The sequence below is a fragment of the Ptychodera flava genome, chromosome 20 (assembly GCF_041260155.1).
Source record: "Ptychodera flava strain L36383 chromosome 20, AS_Pfla_20210202, whole genome shotgun sequence".
Classification (NCBI taxonomy): domain Eukaryota; kingdom Metazoa; phylum Hemichordata; class Enteropneusta; family Ptychoderidae; genus Ptychodera; species Ptychodera flava.
In genome coordinates, this window is record NC_091947.1 from 26,929,775 (window position 1) to 26,952,031 (window position 22,257).

At 36.5% G+C, this 22,257-nt stretch overlaps 1 protein-coding gene across 41 annotated transcripts in view; it reads left to right on the plus strand.

Moving 5' to 3' along the window:
- LOC139120453 (myoferlin-like) overlaps window positions 1–22,257 on the plus strand; it is a 137,903-nt gene that overhangs the window by 53,455 nt on the left and 62,191 nt on the right. For all 41 annotated transcript variants that reach the window (XM_070684865.1, XM_070684872.1, XM_070684876.1 and 38 more), the window contains 2 exons: window positions 6,885–6,925; window positions 18,434–18,516. In XM_070684865.1, the coding sequence (XP_070540966.1) occupies window positions 6,885–6,925; window positions 18,434–18,516 (124 nt within the window). The remainder of the gene's footprint in view (window positions 1–6,884; window positions 6,926–18,433; window positions 18,517–22,257) is intronic.

Here is a 22,257-nt window from a genome sequence, read left to right on the forward strand (position 1 = left end):
TTTTGACATCAGTGTACATGGAATAACAAAGAGGATGTCAAAAAAAAATCATGGCCGGTGAAAATATCTGACGGCTCATAGCAAGAGTAATCACAAACTATTTTACAGGGACGACAATTCTTGTCATGAAAAAATGGAAACAGGGAATGCAATGGCAACAAGCTACCAGCACATCTATGTGTAGTCTGCCCACACCTTGTTTGCCCTTGTCTCGTTGTTTGTTGTATACACTCATTTGTAATCATATGTGTCACAGAATGATACAGTGTCCTGTGACACTCTGTGAAGGTAGAATAGTTATGTAAACACAAACAAACGTACACACTTGTTATCATGTGTCACAGAATGATTATGGTGTCCTGTGACAGTCTGTAAAAGTAGAATAGTTATGTAAACACAAACAAACATACTGTACACACTTGTTATCACATTTGTCACAGAATGATATACTGGTATGGAGTCCTGTAACAGTCTGTAAAAGTAGAATAGTAATGTAAACACAAACACACGTACAATGTACCATACACACTCAGCATTTGCACCAAGGTAAAATTTCACCTTCGTACATGCAAGTGTTCCGAGAAAGGGAGATTTTATTTGCCGCGTACTGTACCCTGTGTGAAGTGCCAATGTAATAAAACTGGACATAAAACAAGTTGAAAAAAAAAACAGAAGAGGAAAAATAATATTTCTACATTACAAAAGTGGAAGATATTGCAAATAATATTATTGTCATGACACATGGAAATGTGGAAACTTTTTGAAATATAATTATTGAGTTTTTGCTCAAATTTTTCAGTCATTTTGTCGGTTGTGTTGTTAGTCTACAGTTCAGTGTTTGATCAGCTGTTAGGTGTGAAAATGAATGCCGGAACTATGCACTGTCACATGTCAAAAAAAGTCTTGATGTTTTTATGATCCCTGGGGCATGTCTAATTGTTCAGATTACTCACATCTTAAAGATCACCAGATAAGGTCATCACACCCTGGTTTGTATTTATCACGCTACTTCACACATTAAATCTAGACAGAAAAAAGTCTTTGAGGCAGTTATACATGACGGAATTGCAAATGAAATCCAAGTTATATCCATTCGTATGGGGACAAGCCCCAATTACAAAGTGTAATTTAATCATGCTCCAAGTCCAGATGTGCATATCAGTCACGCTGGTGATCACTTCTTACATTGAACTGCCGTTCTGCATTGTGCCAAACTACTGTTAGAATAATGTTTTACAATAAAACTGAGTACAGTGAGGAAGTCGTCACTCATTGGTGCAAAATGCTTCTATGTAGTTCTGAACATGAAAAAAGATACGTTGTCTACTTTTAGAGGTGAAGTTTATGGGAAGTGCACCAGTGCTAGTAGATTTTTGTCTCCAAAAAATCCCAGGGAAGATCAGTCAAATCTGAAAGATGTGTGTATGAACATTTTCCAATTTGTTTGCAGTGAAGAAAAATCAGCATTTTGAACCATGATATTGATCAAATCTTGGCAAATGGTTTGGAGCAGAAAAAAATCTTCATCGCCAAAGACTTCACTGTCTCAGTCATCCCTCATTCATCCAGTGGTTTGGTCCAGCATACATTTGTTTACTCAAGTTAAACCAACACTTTTACTTGTTTACTTGTTTTAGGACGCTCCTGCAAAGTGAACAAAATTAGCTATCAACTTTTATCCTAACTGGTACAATAAAATTCTTATTAGAAGCTGCTGTTTAATTTAAAATTGTAGTGACAAGGTTTTGCTTGGTTCTGTTAAATCCATATGCAGCATTTGCCATCTGTTACAGTTGTAAAGAAATTATTGTGTAATTTTTTGTAAAAATTAATTCAAATTTTACTGTACTTCGGGCTGCCATCAACAAAGAGTTGTACAGAACACAGTTTTGGGCACCTTGATGCGGCATCTGATACAAATTACACACACAAATCACGTCACAGCTTAAGCCTTTACTGAAATCTTAGCCCTTTGGGATGCACATTATCTCATGAGCACATAGAAATCAAATACCACTCAATGAAATAAAAGATTTATAAATGACCATGTCCTACAGGAAGTAGTAAATGTCATCAAGGAATTAGAATGAAAATTCATTCGGAAAAAGTAATCTGTATGTAATATATAGGTTTGTAAGGTTTAGGGAGTTAAAGTTTGGAAACTGAATGAAGAGACAATGTTTTATGGCTTTGATAGTTTCAAAATGCACTGTAGAGCAAAAGAAAAGCATAAAAAAAAACCTCGTCGTAAGAGTGTAAGGATCAGGATGCTAAACTGGTATGCCACATACTCAAAAGAGTTTGTTTTAGACCTCAGAAAATTTACAACTTAAATGTCGAGATGTAGTGTATAAGGGCTGACACAAAGATGTTGAAAAATGAAATGTATGCACCTAGAAAGTGAAAGACTTAACTTTTGCTCTAACTTTCCTCAAGGAATCTTTCGGTCATTCTCTTTCAAAATCAAGAATGAAAATAGGGGTCACCGTGCAAATTTTGGTACTAGAGAAACAAATTACCCAAGATTTACCGATATTAGAAATTCAAAATGGCCGCCATCCCTGTGTTAACTCTATGGAGAAAAATAAAAATTTTCGAAATTCGAAAAACTAAAGCGGTGAAAAGTTTTTTTTTCACCAAGAGCTTTAAAATGAACCCCACATTGGTATATCAGAAGAGAATTGTAAAAGTTTGAGAGTCTGAATGTCTGTCCCCGAGGTGCGTTCTACCTTAAAACATTTGTGAGGTAGAAAAGCACAGCAGTCAGGGGGATTGTTTCTTTCTAAATCTGAGCTTGCAATATGTGATTACTTATTGAATCAGCGTGTCAGCCACTTTCTAGAAACTATCAGAAAACCTATTTAAGTAAGCCATCTTGCAAAATTTTTAGCAGCTTTTGCCGAAATTCATCTGAAATACACAGTGTTCTGAGAGACTGACTGACTCATTACACGTAGTTGTTGTATATCCATCAACAAAGGCTTGATAACAGTTGATAAATGACTGGATGATCTCATTCGTTGTAGCATATGGACACAGATAAAAAATCTGAATTCGTATTGATACCACTTTTGTAAACTTTCTGCTGTCAGAGTTATGTACAAATGTACCGTATATACCACAGCTGATACTAGAAACTATAGGAACTCTTCGCATAAGGCAAGGATGTCGGAAATTTTTACTGGACGCAAGTTGACAGGATTCTAGTTTGTTTCACCTTTCATTGAAAATATTGCAACATTCACTATGAGTTCTCATGAAAGTGATGAACTTGAAAGTGTAAAAAAGACAAAAAATATAGTCTTTTCCTGTTGTCACATGAAATGGAAAATTGACAGCAAAGCAGGAAATACATGCGCTTGTGTATCTGTATGTCATCAACTGCTCAGTGTAATTCTTGGTATTAGGCCATGAACCCTGAAAGTTAAATTTCATTGATTTGCTCCTTTGAGAGAAGATGAATGCCCAACAAGAAAATTCAATCAGTGTTTCCAATCAATTTGTTTTGACTTACTGATTTTACTGAAGAAATTCATGAAAAAGAGAAGATTCTCCTGTTGAACGGCTTTTATGTGTGAAGTATTAACAGCCCTCACAGTTTTTGTTTGCAAAACATACCAGTATGTATTAACACGTTTTCATCAATATCTCTTGACCAAGTTATTATGCCAAGTTGTTGGATAAACACTGCTAAACTTTGCAATTTGTTGTGTACAGTGACGATCTCTTCATACAATAGTCAGTGCAGGTGCTTGACAACGTGAAGGAGGTAAAGCTAAAGGATGACAGGAGAAGTTTTTTTAAACGTAGAAATCTGCTAGTCTTAGAGGTGCCTTTTATATCAATTCATAGAAACTTAACCCCCCAGGGCCTCATTTAATTGGACTACAGCTTAGCATATAACTCTGTATTCCTCTGTCTTGTCCTGTACGTTTTGAGCAGTTATTTGTTATGAAAAAAATGTCATGCAAATGGCGTGACTTGACATCTCACTAATTCACCACAAATTCATGCTTCGGTGAGGATACTTTACGGTGTCGATTTTTGAAAAATTGATGAAGAAAATTAAAAAATGCAAACAGTAAAGCATGATGGATCATTCCGTGTGATACAAGAAGGATGAGAGTTTCTGTGAACTTGACAGTTTCCGAAACTCTGCACCTGAAACTGTCCGGTAAGGTGTGCGGAGTATGGATTTGATTTATTCATCAATACTGTGTATTTGCTTAAAGGTCTGGTGAAATGGTCCCGTTCGTGTGACTGAATATCTTCCAGGGGGTCAATACTATTACACTCGCAACAGAATTGCAACCTAAAAGTACGCGCAAGTGTTAATTTTTTTGATATTTCTATGCGCGGCTTTCATGGGGTCATTTTGCGACACTCAGGTCACGCCCATAGCGGGGATAATGGTTGGCCGTCTGTGACGTCACTGGTGTGTTCATTTACATCGAATAGCGGTCCAACGCCGCCTTATCTCTGCCCGGTATCCGCTAACAAAACACTGTTCGCGCTGCCCATTTGCCACGTTCGCCAATGCGAATCGAAATCCGAAGTGGCCAAAAAAATCGATCCTAATTCGCCACAGCGGCGAAACTGAATTTTGTTTAAAAAATATGGTAAAATAAAGAAAAAACGTGGGTTTTTTAGTCTTTTGTTTAATCTGCGCTTCTCTCTCGGCGATTCGCAAAAACTGTGTCTACTTCCGTATTATTGCGTTCTTTCCGTCGTACGTATTTGCAATCGTGCCAAGTCTCGCGAGAGATTTGACGTCATTTAGTCTAGTGTACAGCATGCATAAATGGCTCTCGCGAGAATTGAAACTAAGACACACGCAATCGAGCCCTCGACATAAATTTGAGGTCATTTTGTCTAGTGTACAGCGGGCATAGGAACGCTCGCTCGCGAGAATTGAAACTTTTGCTATACATAGCAGACATACGCATTTTAATCGAGGCAACAAGGTTCGGTGTTGCAGTTGATTTACATTGCGGTCTAGATGTTCTGTGTTGTGGATTTTCATCACGGTCTTCAACATTCCATGTTGCGGTCGATTTGCATCGCGATCCTCGTGGTCTGGTATTCCCCGTTGTTCTTCAATTAATTGCCGTCCCAACGACGCGTTGCATGTTGCTGTCGATTTGTATCAAGGAGGACTCTACCTCCATGATTGGTATCGCGATCTCTACGTTCCGTGTTGTTGTTCGTTTTAATTGGTAGTCTCAACATTCAGTGTTGCTGTTCATGCAGCTAATTTGCATCGTGGTCTCAACCTTCCGTGTTGTGGTTGTACTTGTAGTGCATTTTAATCACGGTCCCATTTACGTTCTAAGTTACTGTCGATTTGCATTGCGGTCTCGACGTTCCGTGTTGTAGACAAGTGCATTTTAATGGCAGTCACAACGTTCAGTGTTGGTGTTCATGCTGTTGATTTGCATTGCGGTCCCAACCTTCTGTGTAGCGAGTAGCGAGGCAGGCTCAGCCGAGGGACCGTGGCCGATCGTACGAACCAGCAGAGACAAGCACATCCTATGGTTCAAACACTTAACACTTTACGGGAACTTAAAATAATTTACAGTTGAGCCGTTCATGTTCTTGCCGCTGTCACAGCCACCAAAAGAACAACGTGCTCCCATAGTGAATGAGGACACTATCCTGATCATGTAAGCGGAAACCCTAGAAGTTACCCCCCGTAGGGAGCTTACGGAGGTGTGAAATACTTTAGTTCCCGTTATGAGATACGGCGTCGGGCAAACTTCGGAAAGCCGAAAAAAGTCGACTGGAGAGGCTCGGGGACACGCCCACATTGCATTTTTCTTTTGCCATATTTCATAATCACGCGCGCTAAACGAAAAAAGAAATGAATGTAACTGTTTTATAGACCATCAACTGTATTTCTGTGATTTTGCAACATGGGCATTTCACCAGACCTTTAATCCAGCTCATTTATCTTGGTACAGTAACGGTGAAACTGATTAGAAAAAAATTGATAATCTCAGTATTGAAATTTGAAACCTTGACAACCATGGCATGATTTCTTCCGGAGGTTATTGCTAAAGAAATTAAAACTTACATGTGTACAATACAGGAGAGAGATTTATTAAGACGCGAGATATAAATTTTCTTTTTAAACATACTAGTCATTGTCATGTGACTCACTCTGACTTTTTGTCTTAATTATTCACTTCATTTTGTCATCTCATTACACTCACAAAACTTTGACTGCTGTCCGTACTTTTCACGTATTGTGTTTCTCAATTCAGTACCATGTGTATGACAGACTTGTTGGAAGTTATGTTTTCTCCCACCGTTACTCTGCAAGACTTTTCTTTTTGCATGTCATAGGCATTTATGAAGGAAGATCCAATATTTTACCCTTTCCCTCATTTCTGATGTAAAGCTCCATCTTCCTCAAGAAACAAGGGGGTTGAATCAAAATTTGGGGGTTGATGTGCAGCATCTGGGAAGCTGTTATCCAAGTGGTTGGCTGAATCTTACTGTTATTATTGAATTATACACAACAGACTCCCTAAGTTGCTGTGAATACTGACAATCCACCAATCAGATATAACCTTCTGAGCACGCTACATATCAGCAGCAAATTTGGCGGTGAAAGGGTAAATTATGGAGAAATTTCACACATTTTTAAACGTCACTGGGCAATTCTGTCATATCACATGCTACTGAATTGATGATATTCATGAGTTGTAACCAAAATGTGCAATCATTAAGGTTCGGATTTTAGAATGAACACCTAAGCTGGTAGTTGGTACTCGCATGCATGTTACACAAAAGAGTAGCATAGCTCAACAGATTCTGTGTCAAAATGCAAAACAAAACCATGGATCTCATTTTTCTGATACGTCATATTTGTGCTTTTACAGATGTTTAAGAAGTCAAAAGATGACAGCGATGACATCGAATCGTAAGTACTCTCCGTTTTATTGATTAGTTTAGAATTGGCCCGCCCTGCGCTTGTTTTACAAAATAAACATCCCCTGGCTGTTAATTATCGCATGCAATTACTTGGTGTCAATGAAAATTTAAAATAGCTTTAAAGAAAGAGGTGTGTACCAGCTAAAATGGTGGCCAGAGTAAGTATCGAATGGAACATACCAATAAGGAGATTATAGGTATTATGGCTCGGATTATTGAGGGACAGACAGCAAATGTTTTCAGAAGAAAACTCCTCCAAATAATGTGAAATTACATCTCTGTTGGTGTGAAGCCAGTTTCTTTCCTTATTTCAATCAAAAATTTTCATCAGTACACCAGTGTCAGAGTGGTATTGAGTTCAGTCACAATTCTGTAGTTCATTCACAAGTTTTAATCAGGCTCATCCTTACGGAACAATTTCAATGACGAAATGAGGGCAAACACGAGTATTGATGAAAATACAGAATTTAATACAGACATACCAGCAATATTAATGTTCAGCAATTGAAGGGATCCAGTGGGTTGCCCAACAATAGATTGTTAATAGAACACTGGTTACCAAGGCAACAGACACGAACCAATTGGTTTTATGGTGCAGCTCGTGTTATTCGAATAAAACACACACATCATTTGACGTGTACTGTCATTCGATCAACAAGTGCAAATATATCATTGTTCAGAGTTCAACCTCATTTTAGCGACGAAAATGGCACTTTTACCGTTATATTGTACCGTCTCTATATGGATCATAGTAATCAGGCAGGAGGAAATAATGCAGAAACATTTGCACATTTGAAGTTGCAGATAAGATGCCGTACTCTCACATCCTGTTTGTCAATAATTTAACGTCTGATAAGTTTCGCCGGAAATGAATTAACAGCTGTGCAATAAAGCCATACATTACACAAGTTTGTAAGACTTTGTTCAGGCTGTGCGCAGACTCAGGAATTTAATATTCTGCAAATTATTAAAAGCAACTTTTTTCATCATTATTTGATGACATTATCCGGGAATGAATTATTGAGTTAATTTCTTGTGTTCAGATTACAGGTTTCAATAGAAGGATTAATATTTGAGTTGTGGGAATAATATAGCTAGTGTCCTGTAATGTGGTATTAAACTATCCAGGCCTAGTACCTGGTGAACTTGTCTTCCTGCTTTCTACAACAGTGAAACATCCATTTCAACTGAAGGTAGTATGCACATAGGGGACAGATATTCAGACGATTAAAACTTGTTTGATTCTTTTCTGATCTACCTCTTGGTGGGGCTCATTTTAAAGCTCTTGCTGAAAGGAAAATGTTCACAGCCTTAGTTTTCCAAAAATTAAAAATTTTAATTTACCCCTTAGAGTTAATAGAGGTGTGGCGGCCATTTTGAATTTCAAATTTCGGGCAATGTTTAATAATAGGTAATTTGCTTCTCCAATACCTGCATTGCATGGTTTCCCCTTAATTTTATTCTTGATTTAGTAAGAGAATCTGTGAAAGTTTAAATGAAGAAAGTTCAGGCAAAAGTTTAAAGTCTTTCACTTTTGTGGCGCATACTATCTGAAAACAGTTTCCAACAACAGGTACAGTACCATATTACCATACCCGTCCAAAACTTTTCGATAGAACCTGCCATCATGCAATTAGAACCAGAAATAGAACTGTAGATTACTTCTGTATCAATACCCATTTATGCATTGCTTACACTTCATTAGCAAGATAGAATTTTGTTTGATCAAAGTATCAAAAGATATTTTAAACGACTTTTCAAAAGTGTAATGATGTTTTATTTTTAGAAAACCTCAAAGATAAAGAAATATAGTTGCTTGTTAGGTTATCGGTGTTCATGCATGAAGTAGAAGTCGTGAAGTGCCATCAGAAAATGAGAAAATTGCTATTGTTTACCAATATACTGAATATAGACTAGGAATTATATTTTTTGAGATACTGCTAATTGGGTGTTGATGATGTTGTCAGCATAAAATTTTAATGTAATCATATTTCTTATTGGCAGACCAGTTATTCTGGTAAATTTGATCCGTTATGACTTTCCAAAACATACACTTTCCCGTATTGGAAATATCTATAGTTTTTATTGTTCATACTGAATGAAGACAAATGGGAAATGGATGTCTGCTAAGTTTGAAGTAGACCTGTAAGTTTTGTAATTGTAATTGTAATTAGTTCATCATGAAATATCATGCATGCTGTGAGAGATGTTGTCTGTGAGGTACAGGTGCCACAAATATTTTATCAAAATATCAACCCATCAAGGATTACCTCTGAAATGTAAATTTATTTTACCATAAATGATATTTTACTAGTAGATGGGCGAGATGAATGTCACTGGTTATTAGTCACTCATCATCATGAACCACTTTCCTTTTTGTGACAACAACAGGCACGACCACCAGATTGTACTTGTTGAAGTATTTATAGTTACATAGCAAGCTTGAACTTGTAGTCAGCACTGCAAAATTGGAAATCTGGTCTGATTAAATGATTATCCTGTGTCTTTTCTACTTTTAAATTCTTGGCTGAAAAATAAAGAATGGTAAAATGTTGAAGGAATGTTCAAATAGAGCTTGATACACTCCCCTAGCAGTCGATAAACACTTTTGTATATAACCTGTAGCAAATGGTCATAGTTCATGAGAAAAAACAGAGAATTTTTAAGCATGTGATGTTTAGTGGTGTCAAGTGCAGTGACATCATGATTTTCTGTCAGTGACATCATCATTTTTCATGAATATTCAAATTTTACCTTTGACTTTTTGGATGTTAACACCTGACACACTATATTAATTACCGATTAATGATAACATACAGCAACTTGAGTGGTGTAAGGTAAAATCAAAATGCGAAGTGAATGACAGGCAAAGTGCCAAGAGACATGAACTATCAGAACTGGAGAACACTGGATCCATCCCGTATAATCATATCTTTTTGTCTGGGGGTACCTTTGTTAATAAATAGATAGAAACATACCCCCTAGGATAATTGTAGATTGTAATATGGTTTCACAAGACTTGCTACTGTTTCACAGTCTAGCATGCAAATCAAGTTACCATTGGACTATTTCTATCAATATGGTTTGTCAAGGTGATTCGTTAGCGGCGTGGGGCAAGAGACTTTGTAATTGCCGTAATCAGTATTGTGTTTAATATACAGCTGATTGGGTTTATTTTTGGAACAATGGCAACTCTCTGTCCCTCCATATGGTCACTTTATTGTTATACAACCAACAAAATGTGAATTTTTGACAAATGAAGGTTGTTGTTGTTGAAAATGTAGATAAACCCTTGTACACTATGCTGTTAGACCTGCAGGAATTTGCAATCAGCCAGCCACTGAAAATTAATTGTATCTACATTCCTACCTTGGCAAATTGTAAATTAACATGAAAATTCATTTAAAAAATAATATACTTCATCTGAATTTCAGGTTCACTATTTTGAGTCTGTGATGGTGTCTTATTGAAATTTTGACTCATGGTATTTGAAAAATGTCTTTGATATTCAGGTTGCATAAACTTTTAAATTACAAGTTGCATAAAATACAAGGTTAGCAGGTTATGGTTGTTGTCCATTAGCAAAATCTGGTGAATTTGAGCCAACAATGTATGCAGAATAGCGCTGTTCACATCTTAGCTCGAACCCTCTCAGTACCAGAAATTAGTACAGCCCAACTGTTTTTGATATGTTGGGTTGATCTATCTGTGAGGAAAAGGATGCAAAAGTTGAGTATGCCAACTTGTTTTGCCAAGCAATATATTTTCCAGAAGTTTGCAAATTGCTTGTGGTGGAAGTTATTATTTTGGGGTTTACTGTAAGTTATGCTCATCTGATATCGTAGTCCATTCAGGTTGCTTTCTTTTTTATGATGCCTGCATTGTCAATCATCAGGAACAGTGCTGTTTCTATCAAGCTTTAACATTTTTATGATCACAACATCTTGAATATGGATATTAACCCTTTGAGTGCTGCATTTTTTCCCACCCAAATTTTAGTGCAACATTTTACCAATTTTTATGAACTTTTTTGTTATTTTTTAGATAATTTTGGACCAAATGAACACAGCATTTCATTGGCCAGAGTTTTTTATCAAAATTTTGGCAAAAATCTGACAAAAATTGACTGAGGCAAGGGCAACAAAAATTGACTTTGGCGCTCAAAGGGTTAAAAAATACAGATACATGATGAACACTGATAAAAGTATCAGCAAAAGGCTATCAGCTGGCTGTCATCGTGAGTTTCAGAATCATCTTCGCTCCATAGCCTAGAATTGGATACCGGTAGTTTCCATGACAACCTGATTGTCAGAAAGCAAGTTATTGACATCCCTCATCATTTAATACATTTGTTGTCCATGTTTTTACCGTGGCAAGTGAACACAATTTTCCTTTTTTTCTTACAGTCATTACTTAGGAAAAATGATATGGCCATTTCAGGGCTCTGATAAGTAGCTTATGGAAATAAATAGGTGTATTGCTTTTCCAAATCCACTCCAAAACTGTCAATAATAAATGAGTCCGTCATATTTTGAGTCCAAGCCATATCCAATGAATACATTTAATACCCTGATCTTCAAATAAGTAATTATTTTGTATTTCCACATCAACTGAAGAGTTCCACTCAAAATGTCAAACATAAACATGAATACTGCAGTCAGTGAATGATCCGCAGGTTGTTTTCCCCGACAGATGGCCTTGACAAAAAAAAATAGTAGGACAATATTACTATTTGTGTGATGGGTGTAATTTATGAAATTATAGCAGATATGATGTATGGCTTGAACTTTTGAACTGTCTGGTAAGCGCATTTTACAGGTGTTTCGGATGGCGTTTTAATTACATTACACTGTCATGAAATATTTAGACAATGGCTAATGTTTGCAATACCTCAGACAAAAACGACCATAGTCGGTCTGTTGTCATAGGCAGTGGTGCGAAAGTATTTGCCATGATTTACATAGCTACAGTGTGTTGAAATAATTAATGGCTGTTGCTATTCTACATCTCGTTCCGACTTGCAAACATTTTTTTCCTCCTTAGTCAAATATTATCAACAAAAGACGGAAGAACAGACCCCTAATTCATGATAACTTTCATTTCCAAAGGACAGAGTTACTTTTCCGTCCAGGCATACATGCATGACAGTTGTATACACGTGTAGAAAGTGATCATAAATTTTGGCCCCAATTTTTCAGTTCTGAGAGACCCATCACACTGTCAGAATCCCTTGATCTAGTACTGTCGTTTCATGGCAAATGTTTGAAACACCATTTGTGGAATGACAGCGGTGTAACTGTTTGATATATAATCTTTGTGTCCCATTTCCCCTGTGATAAAAAACGCAAACAATCCCGACAAGTGTCAAGATAATTGCACAAATCATTTCCTGTGCGATTGGAATTCATGTATCTATTAGAACAGAGGTGATTAATATGTTCTGCAGGCCTGAACAGCAAGTGATGTATCCCAGAATTCTCTCTGATTCAAGTCCCCGGAGATTGCCTTGTGAACCGTGGCAAATTCCACTGCAGTAGTCTTTCAGAGCCTGCAACGATTCTGAATTAGTACACAGGTCTTCCCAGTTTCATAATCATGGTCACCTTTTCGGAAAATGATCAATTTTCCAGGATTCAAAAAGCATGCAGTTGTGAAATTTTCTGCCCAATTTTACTGCCGGGCGTATTTAACATTACACACAAGGTGATGAAGTTTCAGCTATGTGGGCAAACGAAGCCATACTCATTTGAAGAAATGGCTCGATAAAGTTTACTGACATCTTGATCTTCTATGCAAGTGATAACCGAAATTTGGAAGTGCTGAAATTGTGGCACATATTATAACAATTTACAATTCAGTTTATGTTGGTTGTTTTATCTCCCGTCTTACAATCATACACATCCATACATTTCCTCCCTAGGTAATTTGTTCCCAGACGACTTATTGAAATCTTCAACTGACTGTCAGCATATCTTGGTTTAAACCCAGTGCATTGTGATATGCTTTGTTCGACTCACAATCATGCAACACTTAGAGCAGACGAAACAAAACTTATTATCAAAACCCACAATGGATGGTTTATCCACAACATCCTTGACATATGAGTAGGCAAAGCTTAAAACAGGGGTGACACTAATATAAATGTGCTCCGGTGTCCCCTTTAATCATCCGTGGTGAATTCCAATACTCCGGCAGGAATCCAATTTGTTTGGTAATGAGGAACACCGACGTGAAAAATTAATGCAATAACTTTCGGTGTAAAATGATAACAAAGTACTGTCTTATTGGATGCTAATTAATATGCCAAGGTCAAGGTCATTGCAGAAGAAGAGAGTTCTAGGTCATGCTGTATAGGCCATCAGAAGAAAATACACTTTTACAGTTTAATAGGTTCTGTTTTAGACATCAATTATTTCTCAATTTGTCAATTATTTGTCAATTTTATCATGGACTACAAGGCGAGTCCTTGGGTTAATGACTGACACAGTCTGAATCATTAACTTGTTGTCAGTTGAAGTCTTAACTGTGGACACAAATTTTATCATCATGGTTTAAAAAATATTTTCACCTTTCTGGCCTGATCTCCGTTATCTTTGTCACCGGTACGGCCAATGTATTGCATTTAGCGATTACAATAATGGCTAACATGACAATGTCATTTAAATGTGCATACTAAGGACTCAGCTAGTTTTGTACCCAGAGATCACAGAAAGTGGCATGCTCCACATACGGGTACACTCTGGTGACGCTCCCAATTACCTTCTATATTAAATAGACAATCCATAAATAGAGAGACAGGGCATGTTCAATTGGAGAGAGATGTGTCAGCATCAATTGAGAAATAATCGGTTGATGAAAAGTCACAAATCTACTACTGTTGATTCTAAAGGCTTGCCGAGACCATGACAGATATTTCTCATATTGATACACACCAGATTATGATGATTGGAAAAATTTACAAGTAGTTAAATCTATAGTTTGTCACAATCAGGTTTTGAAAATTGATTTCTAGATGTCTACCATGTGTCCTTATTGGTGCGGAAGTTCAGAATCTATAGAAGTGTTCTAACCATTTCTCACCCCGTTGGTCTGTCCAAATCCTACAGTTTTCAAAGGTAAAGTGTGACCTCTGTACAAGGAAATTGGGTTACTTGAGTATAGGTTGTGTGCACATGAACTTGAGGATTCTTTGCATGTGTTTGCAGTTAGTGTAAATCCGTGTCTGTAAGCTCCCGGAAAATCCTCGAAAGTCCTTGAATTTTAAAGTGTCCAGGAAACGACAAGATGATCAGTCACAGTATCATAAACAATATTTCTGTAAAATCTTGTATGAAGATGATGTATTGTGAAAATGATACCTGGAAAATGGTATTTTGGACCTCAAAAGGTCCTGGAAAATTGCTCAGAAAGTCTTTGAATTTTAAGTGACTTTTAATGTGTGGACCCTGTAAATCTGTCATGACACTAGCCAAACAGATTTTTCATAAATTACTAGTGATTGAAAACAAGCATTAGAATTCAGACAAAGTTTTCCAGCTAATTGCCGTTGAAGTTACGGTGACTTGAACAGCGAGTCCGCATATCTTATGGATCATTAATTCCATAGTTTTCAATGAGATTTTACGGGTTTTAACATTCAGGCGGAATAATTTGACAAAATATCAGCCTCTTTGAGGTCCCACAAATTCTAATGAAACCTGCAGACAGTATCCTGGGATTTTAATAGCTGTAGCAGTGAAGTGTGAGATGGATTGAAGTTCAAATAAGCCTCGGAGACAGATTTTTAGAAAATGAAAATTCTACAAAAAAATGGTGACTTTTGCATTGCAGTATAACCTCTGCCATTTCCATAATTTGTTACAGAACTTACGGTAACATTTAACAATATTTAGAGTGGCAATTTCTTTTTTCCTTCGTATAGTAAAAGGTGTAATACCTATGATAATATTGTTACAGCTGTTTTTCAGCAACAAACATGTTTGTTCATTGTTCTGCCATTAATTATGAATTGGACAACAAGCATAAGCCTAGTCAATATGATATCTATTGTGTACAACTTCATTACCACTAAAAATTTAACTCTGGTGTAGACTAAAATTTGGTTACCAATGATAAAATTTAACCCTTTGAGCGCCAAAGTCAATTTTTGTCGCCTTTAAAAAATATATCCCAGTCAATTTTTTGCCCAAAGTTTGATAAAAACTGTAGCCGATAAAATGTAATGACCATTTGGTTAAGAATCATAAAAAAAATTACAGAAAAATTCATAAAAATTGGTAAAATGTTGCTCTAAAATTTTGATGGGAAAAATTACAGCACTTAAGGGTTAACATTACACATAATACACATACACCATATAGGCTGTACTGATGAGCTGAACACAAGATAGTTAGACACAAGGTATTTGGACATTATCACTGGAGTAGAAACAACGTCAATGCATAAATTGAAGTGGTTTTCAATTTCATGTATGTTTGCCTAACTTTACGTCTATTCTACCTATACCATTGAAAGCAGATTTATTTTTAGTTTAATTAATTGATTGATAGTTTGCCTTTTGATCGGTTACAAGTTTATCACAACTTCAATTGAATTTCCTCTTCCAAGTCACAGATTGTTGTCGACCTGAGAAAAGTCACAATTTGTTATACATGTTTTTTAAGGGCTTATAAATTTTACCATACAAGGGACATGGACACTTATTTTCATTATACTTTTATAATATTTCAATGTCGTGTTTTGTTTTACTAAAGAGAAGCTCAGCTGGAAGAAGGTTTAGGAAACCATTTTGATATCTCTCATCTTTCAGGTTTTGGATAATTAATGAGAAACTTAATTGAATAAAGGTAAAGAATCACTGATATTGCAGCAAATGAGTGATTTGCTAAACTTTATCACTCAAATCTAATCAGTTGAAAAAAAACAAAATGTCAAGCACTAACTTAACTTTACACCTCTCAAACATGCTCAAAAAGTATTGATATATTCTCAGTTGATGGTGATGAAGAATGCCCAATCTGATAAATTATAATTTGTTGATTTCATTTTCTTTAAAGGTTTTTATGACTTGTTACTTATGCCCTTTCTAAAACACAGTGGGGATAGAAGGATTATATCTCTGTTTACGACTCTAAAACCATTAGTTTCGACACTCCAGAAAATTAGAGTCACAACTGATAGTTCCCAAAGGCTTGCTAGGAGATTTATGAAATAATCTTACCCTAGAAAAGCGTCATTTCCCATCTAGCACAGTTTGGTTGACAAGGTTTGTCTTTGAAATTGTGGAAAGAAACAAAAGCAAAATATTATTTTGTCAGTATACTGATGTTGTTATGACAAGCATATAGATTATGTGCAAGAACCCCAACTCTGAGTCTCTATGATCAACACAGAAGTAAAAGATGAAAAACTATGTTTAAGGTAGAACACGCCTGAGGGACACAAATTTGGACTCTCAAACTTTCACAATTCTTTTCTGATCTACCACTTGTGGAGGTTCATTTTAAAGCTCTTGCTGTAAGAAACCTTTTCAATGGATTAGTTTTTTGAAATTTGAAAAATTTTATTTTTCTCCATAGAGTTAACGCAGAGATGGCGGCCATTTTGAATTTTAAATATTGGTAAATCTTTAGTTATTTTTTTCCCTAGTACAAAAAGTCACATGGTGACCCCCGATTTTTATTCTTGATTTTGAAAGAGAATGGTTGAAAGATTCCTCAAGGAAAGTTTGAGCAAAAGTTAAGTCTTTCACTTTTGAGGCGCAAACTACCTTAAATGTTTTTTTTTTTCCAGTCACAGCCAGTGTTGCACACTAGTTGCTGTATTTAGTAACAAACCTTAGAATTTCTACCAGGGTTGGCAAACAGAAACTTATCTTAAAAGTGTTGAAAAATGTTACAACACTTTCAAATCTCACTCTTCCATAGGGATAACTCAAGTGGTAAAATATTCATACTGTGAAACACTTCTTTAAATTCAATCTGGAGTGTGGATTACCGTGAGAAACAGATCACACCGTGGGGACCTCCCAGCATGCTTTAGGTGCTTGACTATGACACATACATCGAGTCAGTCACAACGCTTCACTGTGTATCAAAATAATACAATGATGTTAAAAAATGCAAGACAGGAACGAACGTCACAGTCAATGAAAACTGCATCCTGTCTAATACCCAAATGAATTACTGTCAGGCAGACTTGTCACCGAACTCAGAGACAATAATGACAGCAAAATTTGAACTGACATGACAAGAATTTCTTTCTGTGCATATTAGATATAAAATAATAAAACAAATGGCTTTTCACATCAATGCACATCTGTATACATTGAAACACTTGACAAAATCTGTTTAAAAGAAAACTCTTGGCAAAAAACAGGATTTTCTACTCCGTAACTGAATACACGACGTTGTGACAGAACAGATTAGAGAAAGAAATTATAAAGTGTACTGTAAAAATGGGTAGAGATTGCTGGGCTTTAAACTTCAAACTGGACTTTAGTTTGATTTTTGTGCAGATGTGAGAGTGGGAAAACCGCAATTAATGCAGCCCTGCCAACTTATGACAGCCACTGAAAATAAAACTCCACTATCTGTGTAGTGAAAGGGGTATAATCATGTAAAAAATGTCAGCATAATTTTGAGTCGAACAGTCACGTCTAACATGCCAGTAACTTCTCAATCAGTAATACAGAAAACCTGCAAAATTTTCAGAGTTTGCCTGCATTCAAATTTTAATGTGGAAACAAGAAATAGGATATTTAACGGACAAGTGTGTCATGCACTGGTTGTTCTGTGTATGTGTACTCTATTGTACATATTTCACAGCCATCAAAAATCATTGAATAAACATTTCGTGTTCCAACAAGTCATGATATGCAGGGTATAGAACCAGTGTACCAATTACTTTCACAGTCATTACTGGTAATTTATGATTTACTGTTTGAATTTATTGACATACCCCTTAGCAGTAAACATAGAACAAGGCCTGCAATGTTTTATTTACTCTGTTCCACCCTCTCCCTCTCTTTTCTCCCTCTTTATCTTTCCTCCCTCTCTCTCTCCAACCCTGTACAACTGTCATTCTGTTCACTAAATCGAAAGGCAGTTAGTACACTTGGTCATTTTCCTATCGCCAATATCCAATTAAATTACAATGTAGTCCTTTGTACATTTTGAATGCCATATTTCAAAATTTTTAACATATTCAGAACCATTAGATACCGGCATTTGATATCTTACTGTATATTCTGTATAGAAATGTTGGTAACGGAGAAAGTTTGTACATATCAAATATGGCTGTTTAGAAATTCTTTTAGCTATACTGATAAAAATTATGAAACGCATGAAGAAATACAGTCATGTAAAATATGAGAATGAAATAATTATGAGTATTGCTAGCTATTGTTGTACATATTTCTAAAGTCACTGAAAAGGGATGATGTAAAGCTAGTTATCGCCGTGAAATATTTACAATAGATTTTGTGCTCTATCCACAGAAATTTACTACGTCCAGCTGGTATCCAGCTACGGAAAGGATGTTTCAATCTGAGGGTATACAGAGCAGAAGACATCCCCCAGAGTAAGTAGTCTTGGTCTCCCCCATCTTTACAATGGAACGGCCCAAGCGTTGAGCAGGAAATTAGCATGGCCGCTGTCAGAGCAACCAGTATTCTGTGTGTGGTCAAATGAGGTTTTGAACTGTTGTCTTATGGAACTTCATCAAAAATTAGATATTCTATGTTCTATTATATAGCTACATGGTTGTGTTCTAATCTATTAAATATTTTATTGCATTTCAAGATAAATGTGACTAGTCCAGTCTCATTGTTAAATAATTGATTGCATTGCAATGAAAACAATATTTAGATGATGATGATTAAAGCAATAAACCTAACAATGTAAGTGTGTAGATCCCAAGGGTCTTTTATCATACAGTCAGTGTTTTCTTTGTTTGGGGCAGTACAGAGTACATCTTACCAGTTTTTCTGGGTCACATTACCAAGGTTTTCCGTTGACGGGTCATAATGTACATTACATGTAGTTATCTATAGAGGAAAACCACAATAGTTATAAAGTGGTACACAAACCATTTTACACATGTTCCTAAATATGCAGCAAACTGCTGCCATATTTACCATCCATGATACAGACAAACGGTCCTTTCTCCAATGTGTAGTCTCGATGATGGCTCTCGATTACCAAACATCCGAGACAGAATTGCCAAAATAGATAACCTTGAAAAAATCTTCAATTGAAACCGCAGGATGTGAAAGTACATCTAACCACAGTACCGGTCATGTTATGTAAGTCCATAGATCAAGTTTCACCACAACTCAGGTCATGACCCCTGTGATAACCTTGCGTTCTGGGTTTATTTTTATCGTGTGCACCAGTATCATTCAAATTTCACCTAAAACTCCAGATTTTGCTGTGAGAAGATAGACATTTTGTTTTTGCTTGAAAGTGAGTAACACTGTGGTAATTAATACTGAATGAAGTCAGTAGGCTGGCTTTCACGGAGTGTTCTGGATGCAGTGGATCCATACCAATGAAACTGCAAGGGTTAAAGGTCATGATAGGATCATTAAAACTTGTCGAGAGGTGCTGGGGAAAATATCCGGAAAATGAAAGAAGTATTCAGAAACCGCTATGAGGTGTGAGTGTTTTATCTTTCGAAACTGCTCCACTGTATCTGGGTTACATAGACCCATACACCCATAAGGTTATCAGGGGTCAATCTCAGACAAGTTGAAGTAGACAAACAGACATTTAGAAAAAACTTGCCAAATAAATGTACAGTGTTTGATTCATGTGTTCACCACCCTTGATCATGACAACTGAGAAGATCAAGCGATTACGGCCACCATATATGGTAAGTACATTATATATATTCACAAATTTTCAAAAACAAAATCTGCAGTCATTCGACTCTTCCAGGAGTCAGTGCAACCACTCCTGTTTCCAGACACTGCAGGAACTATCATTGTCAATGAAGTACAAAGGTGATGAAGATACAGACATTCTCTGTGAAGCCAGTCTGATGAAAATCAGATGCTGGAGATGGCACCATTGCTGTTCTCTGTTCAGTTTCCACTGCCTCTGCACGATAGTCTAGGATGTATCAAAGTGACAGGATAGATACTAGATTGCTGTACAATAGTCTAGGATATATCACAGGATAGATACTAGATTGCTGTACAATAGTCTAGGATATATCACAGGATAGATACTAGATTGCTGTACAATAGTCTAGGATGTATCACAGGATAGATGCTAGATTGCTGTACAATAGTCTATGATGTATCACAGGATAGATGCTAGATTGCTGTACAATAGTCTATGATGTATCACAGGATAGATGCTAGATTGCTTTACAATAGTCTAGGATGTATCACAGGATAGATGCTAGATTGCTGTACAATAGTCTAGGATGTATCACAGGATAGATGCTAGATGCTGTACAATAGTCTAGGATATATCACAGGATAGATGCTAGATTGCTGTACAATAGTCTATGATGTATCACAGGATAGATGCTAGATTGCTGTACAATAGTCTAGGATGTATCACAGGATAGATGCTAGATTGCTGTACAATAGTCTAGGATGTATCACAGGATAGATGCTAGATTGCTGTACAATAGTCTATGATGTATCACAGGATAGATGCTAGATTGCTGTACAATAGTCTATGATGTATCACAGGATAGATGCTAGATTGCTGTACAATAGTCTATGATGTATCACAGGATAGATACTAGATTGCTGTACAATAGTCTATGATGTATCACAGGATAGATGCTAGATTGCTGTACAATAGTCTAGGATGTATCACAGGATAGATGCTAGATTGCTGTACAATAGTCTATGATGTATCACAGGATAGATACTAGATTGCTGTACAATAGTCTATGATGTATCACAGGATAGATGCTAGATTGCTGTACAATAGTCTAGGATGTATCACAGGATAGATGCTAGATTGCTGTACAATAGTCTATGATGTATCACAGGATAGATGCTAGATTGCTGTACAATAGTCTAGGATGTATCACAGGATAGATGCTAGATTGCTGTACAATAGTCTAGGATGTATCACAGGATAGATGCTAGATTGCTGTACAATAGTCTATGATGTATCACAGGATAGAACTAGATTGCTGTACAATAGTCTAGGATGTATCACAGGATAGATACTAGATTGCTGTACAATAGTCTATGATGTATCACAGGATAGATGCTAGATTGCTGTACAATAGTCTATGATGTATCACAGGATAGATGCTAGATTGCTGTACAATAGTCTAGGATGTATCACAGGATAGATGCTAGATTGCTGTACAATAGTCTAGGATGTATCACAGGATAGATGCTAGATTGCTGTACAATAGTCTATGATGTATCACAGGATAGATGCTAGATTGCTGTACAATAGTCTATGATGTATCACAGGATAGATGCTAGATTGCTGTACAATAGTCTATGATGTATCACAGGATAGATGCTAGATTGCTGTACAATAGTCTATGATGTATCACAGGATAGATGCTAGATTGCTGTACAATAGTCTATGATGTATCACAGGATAGATACTAGATTGCTGTACAATAGTCTAGGATGTATCACAGGATAGATGCTAGATTGCTGTACAATAGTCTAGGATGTATCACAGGATAGATGCTAGATTGCTGTACAATAGTCTATGATGTATCACAGGATAGATGCTAGATTGCTGTACAATAGTCTAAATGTATCACAGGATAGATGCTAGATTGCTGTACAATAGTCTAGGATGTATCACAGGATAGATGCTAGATTGCTGTACAATAGTCTATGATGTATCACAGGATAGATACTAGATTGCTGTACAATAGTCTATGATGTATCACAGGATAGATACTAGATTGCTGTACAATAGTCTATGATGTATCACAGGATAGATGCTAGATTGCTGTACAATAGTCTATGATGTATCACAGGATAGATGCTAGATTGCTGTACAATAGTCTAGGATGTATCACAGGATAGATGCTAGATTGCTGTACAATAGTCTAGGATGTATCACAGGATAGATGCTAGATTGCTGTACAATAGTCTAGGATGTATCACAGGATAGATGCTAGATTGCTGTACAATAGTCTAGGATGTATCACAGGATAGATGCTAGATTGCTGTACAATAGTCTATGATGTATCACAGGATAGATGCTAGATTGCTGTACAATAGTCTAGGATGTATCACAGGATAGATGCTAGATGCTGTACAATAGTCTAGGATGTATCATAGTGACAGGATAGATACTAGATTGCTTTACAATAGTC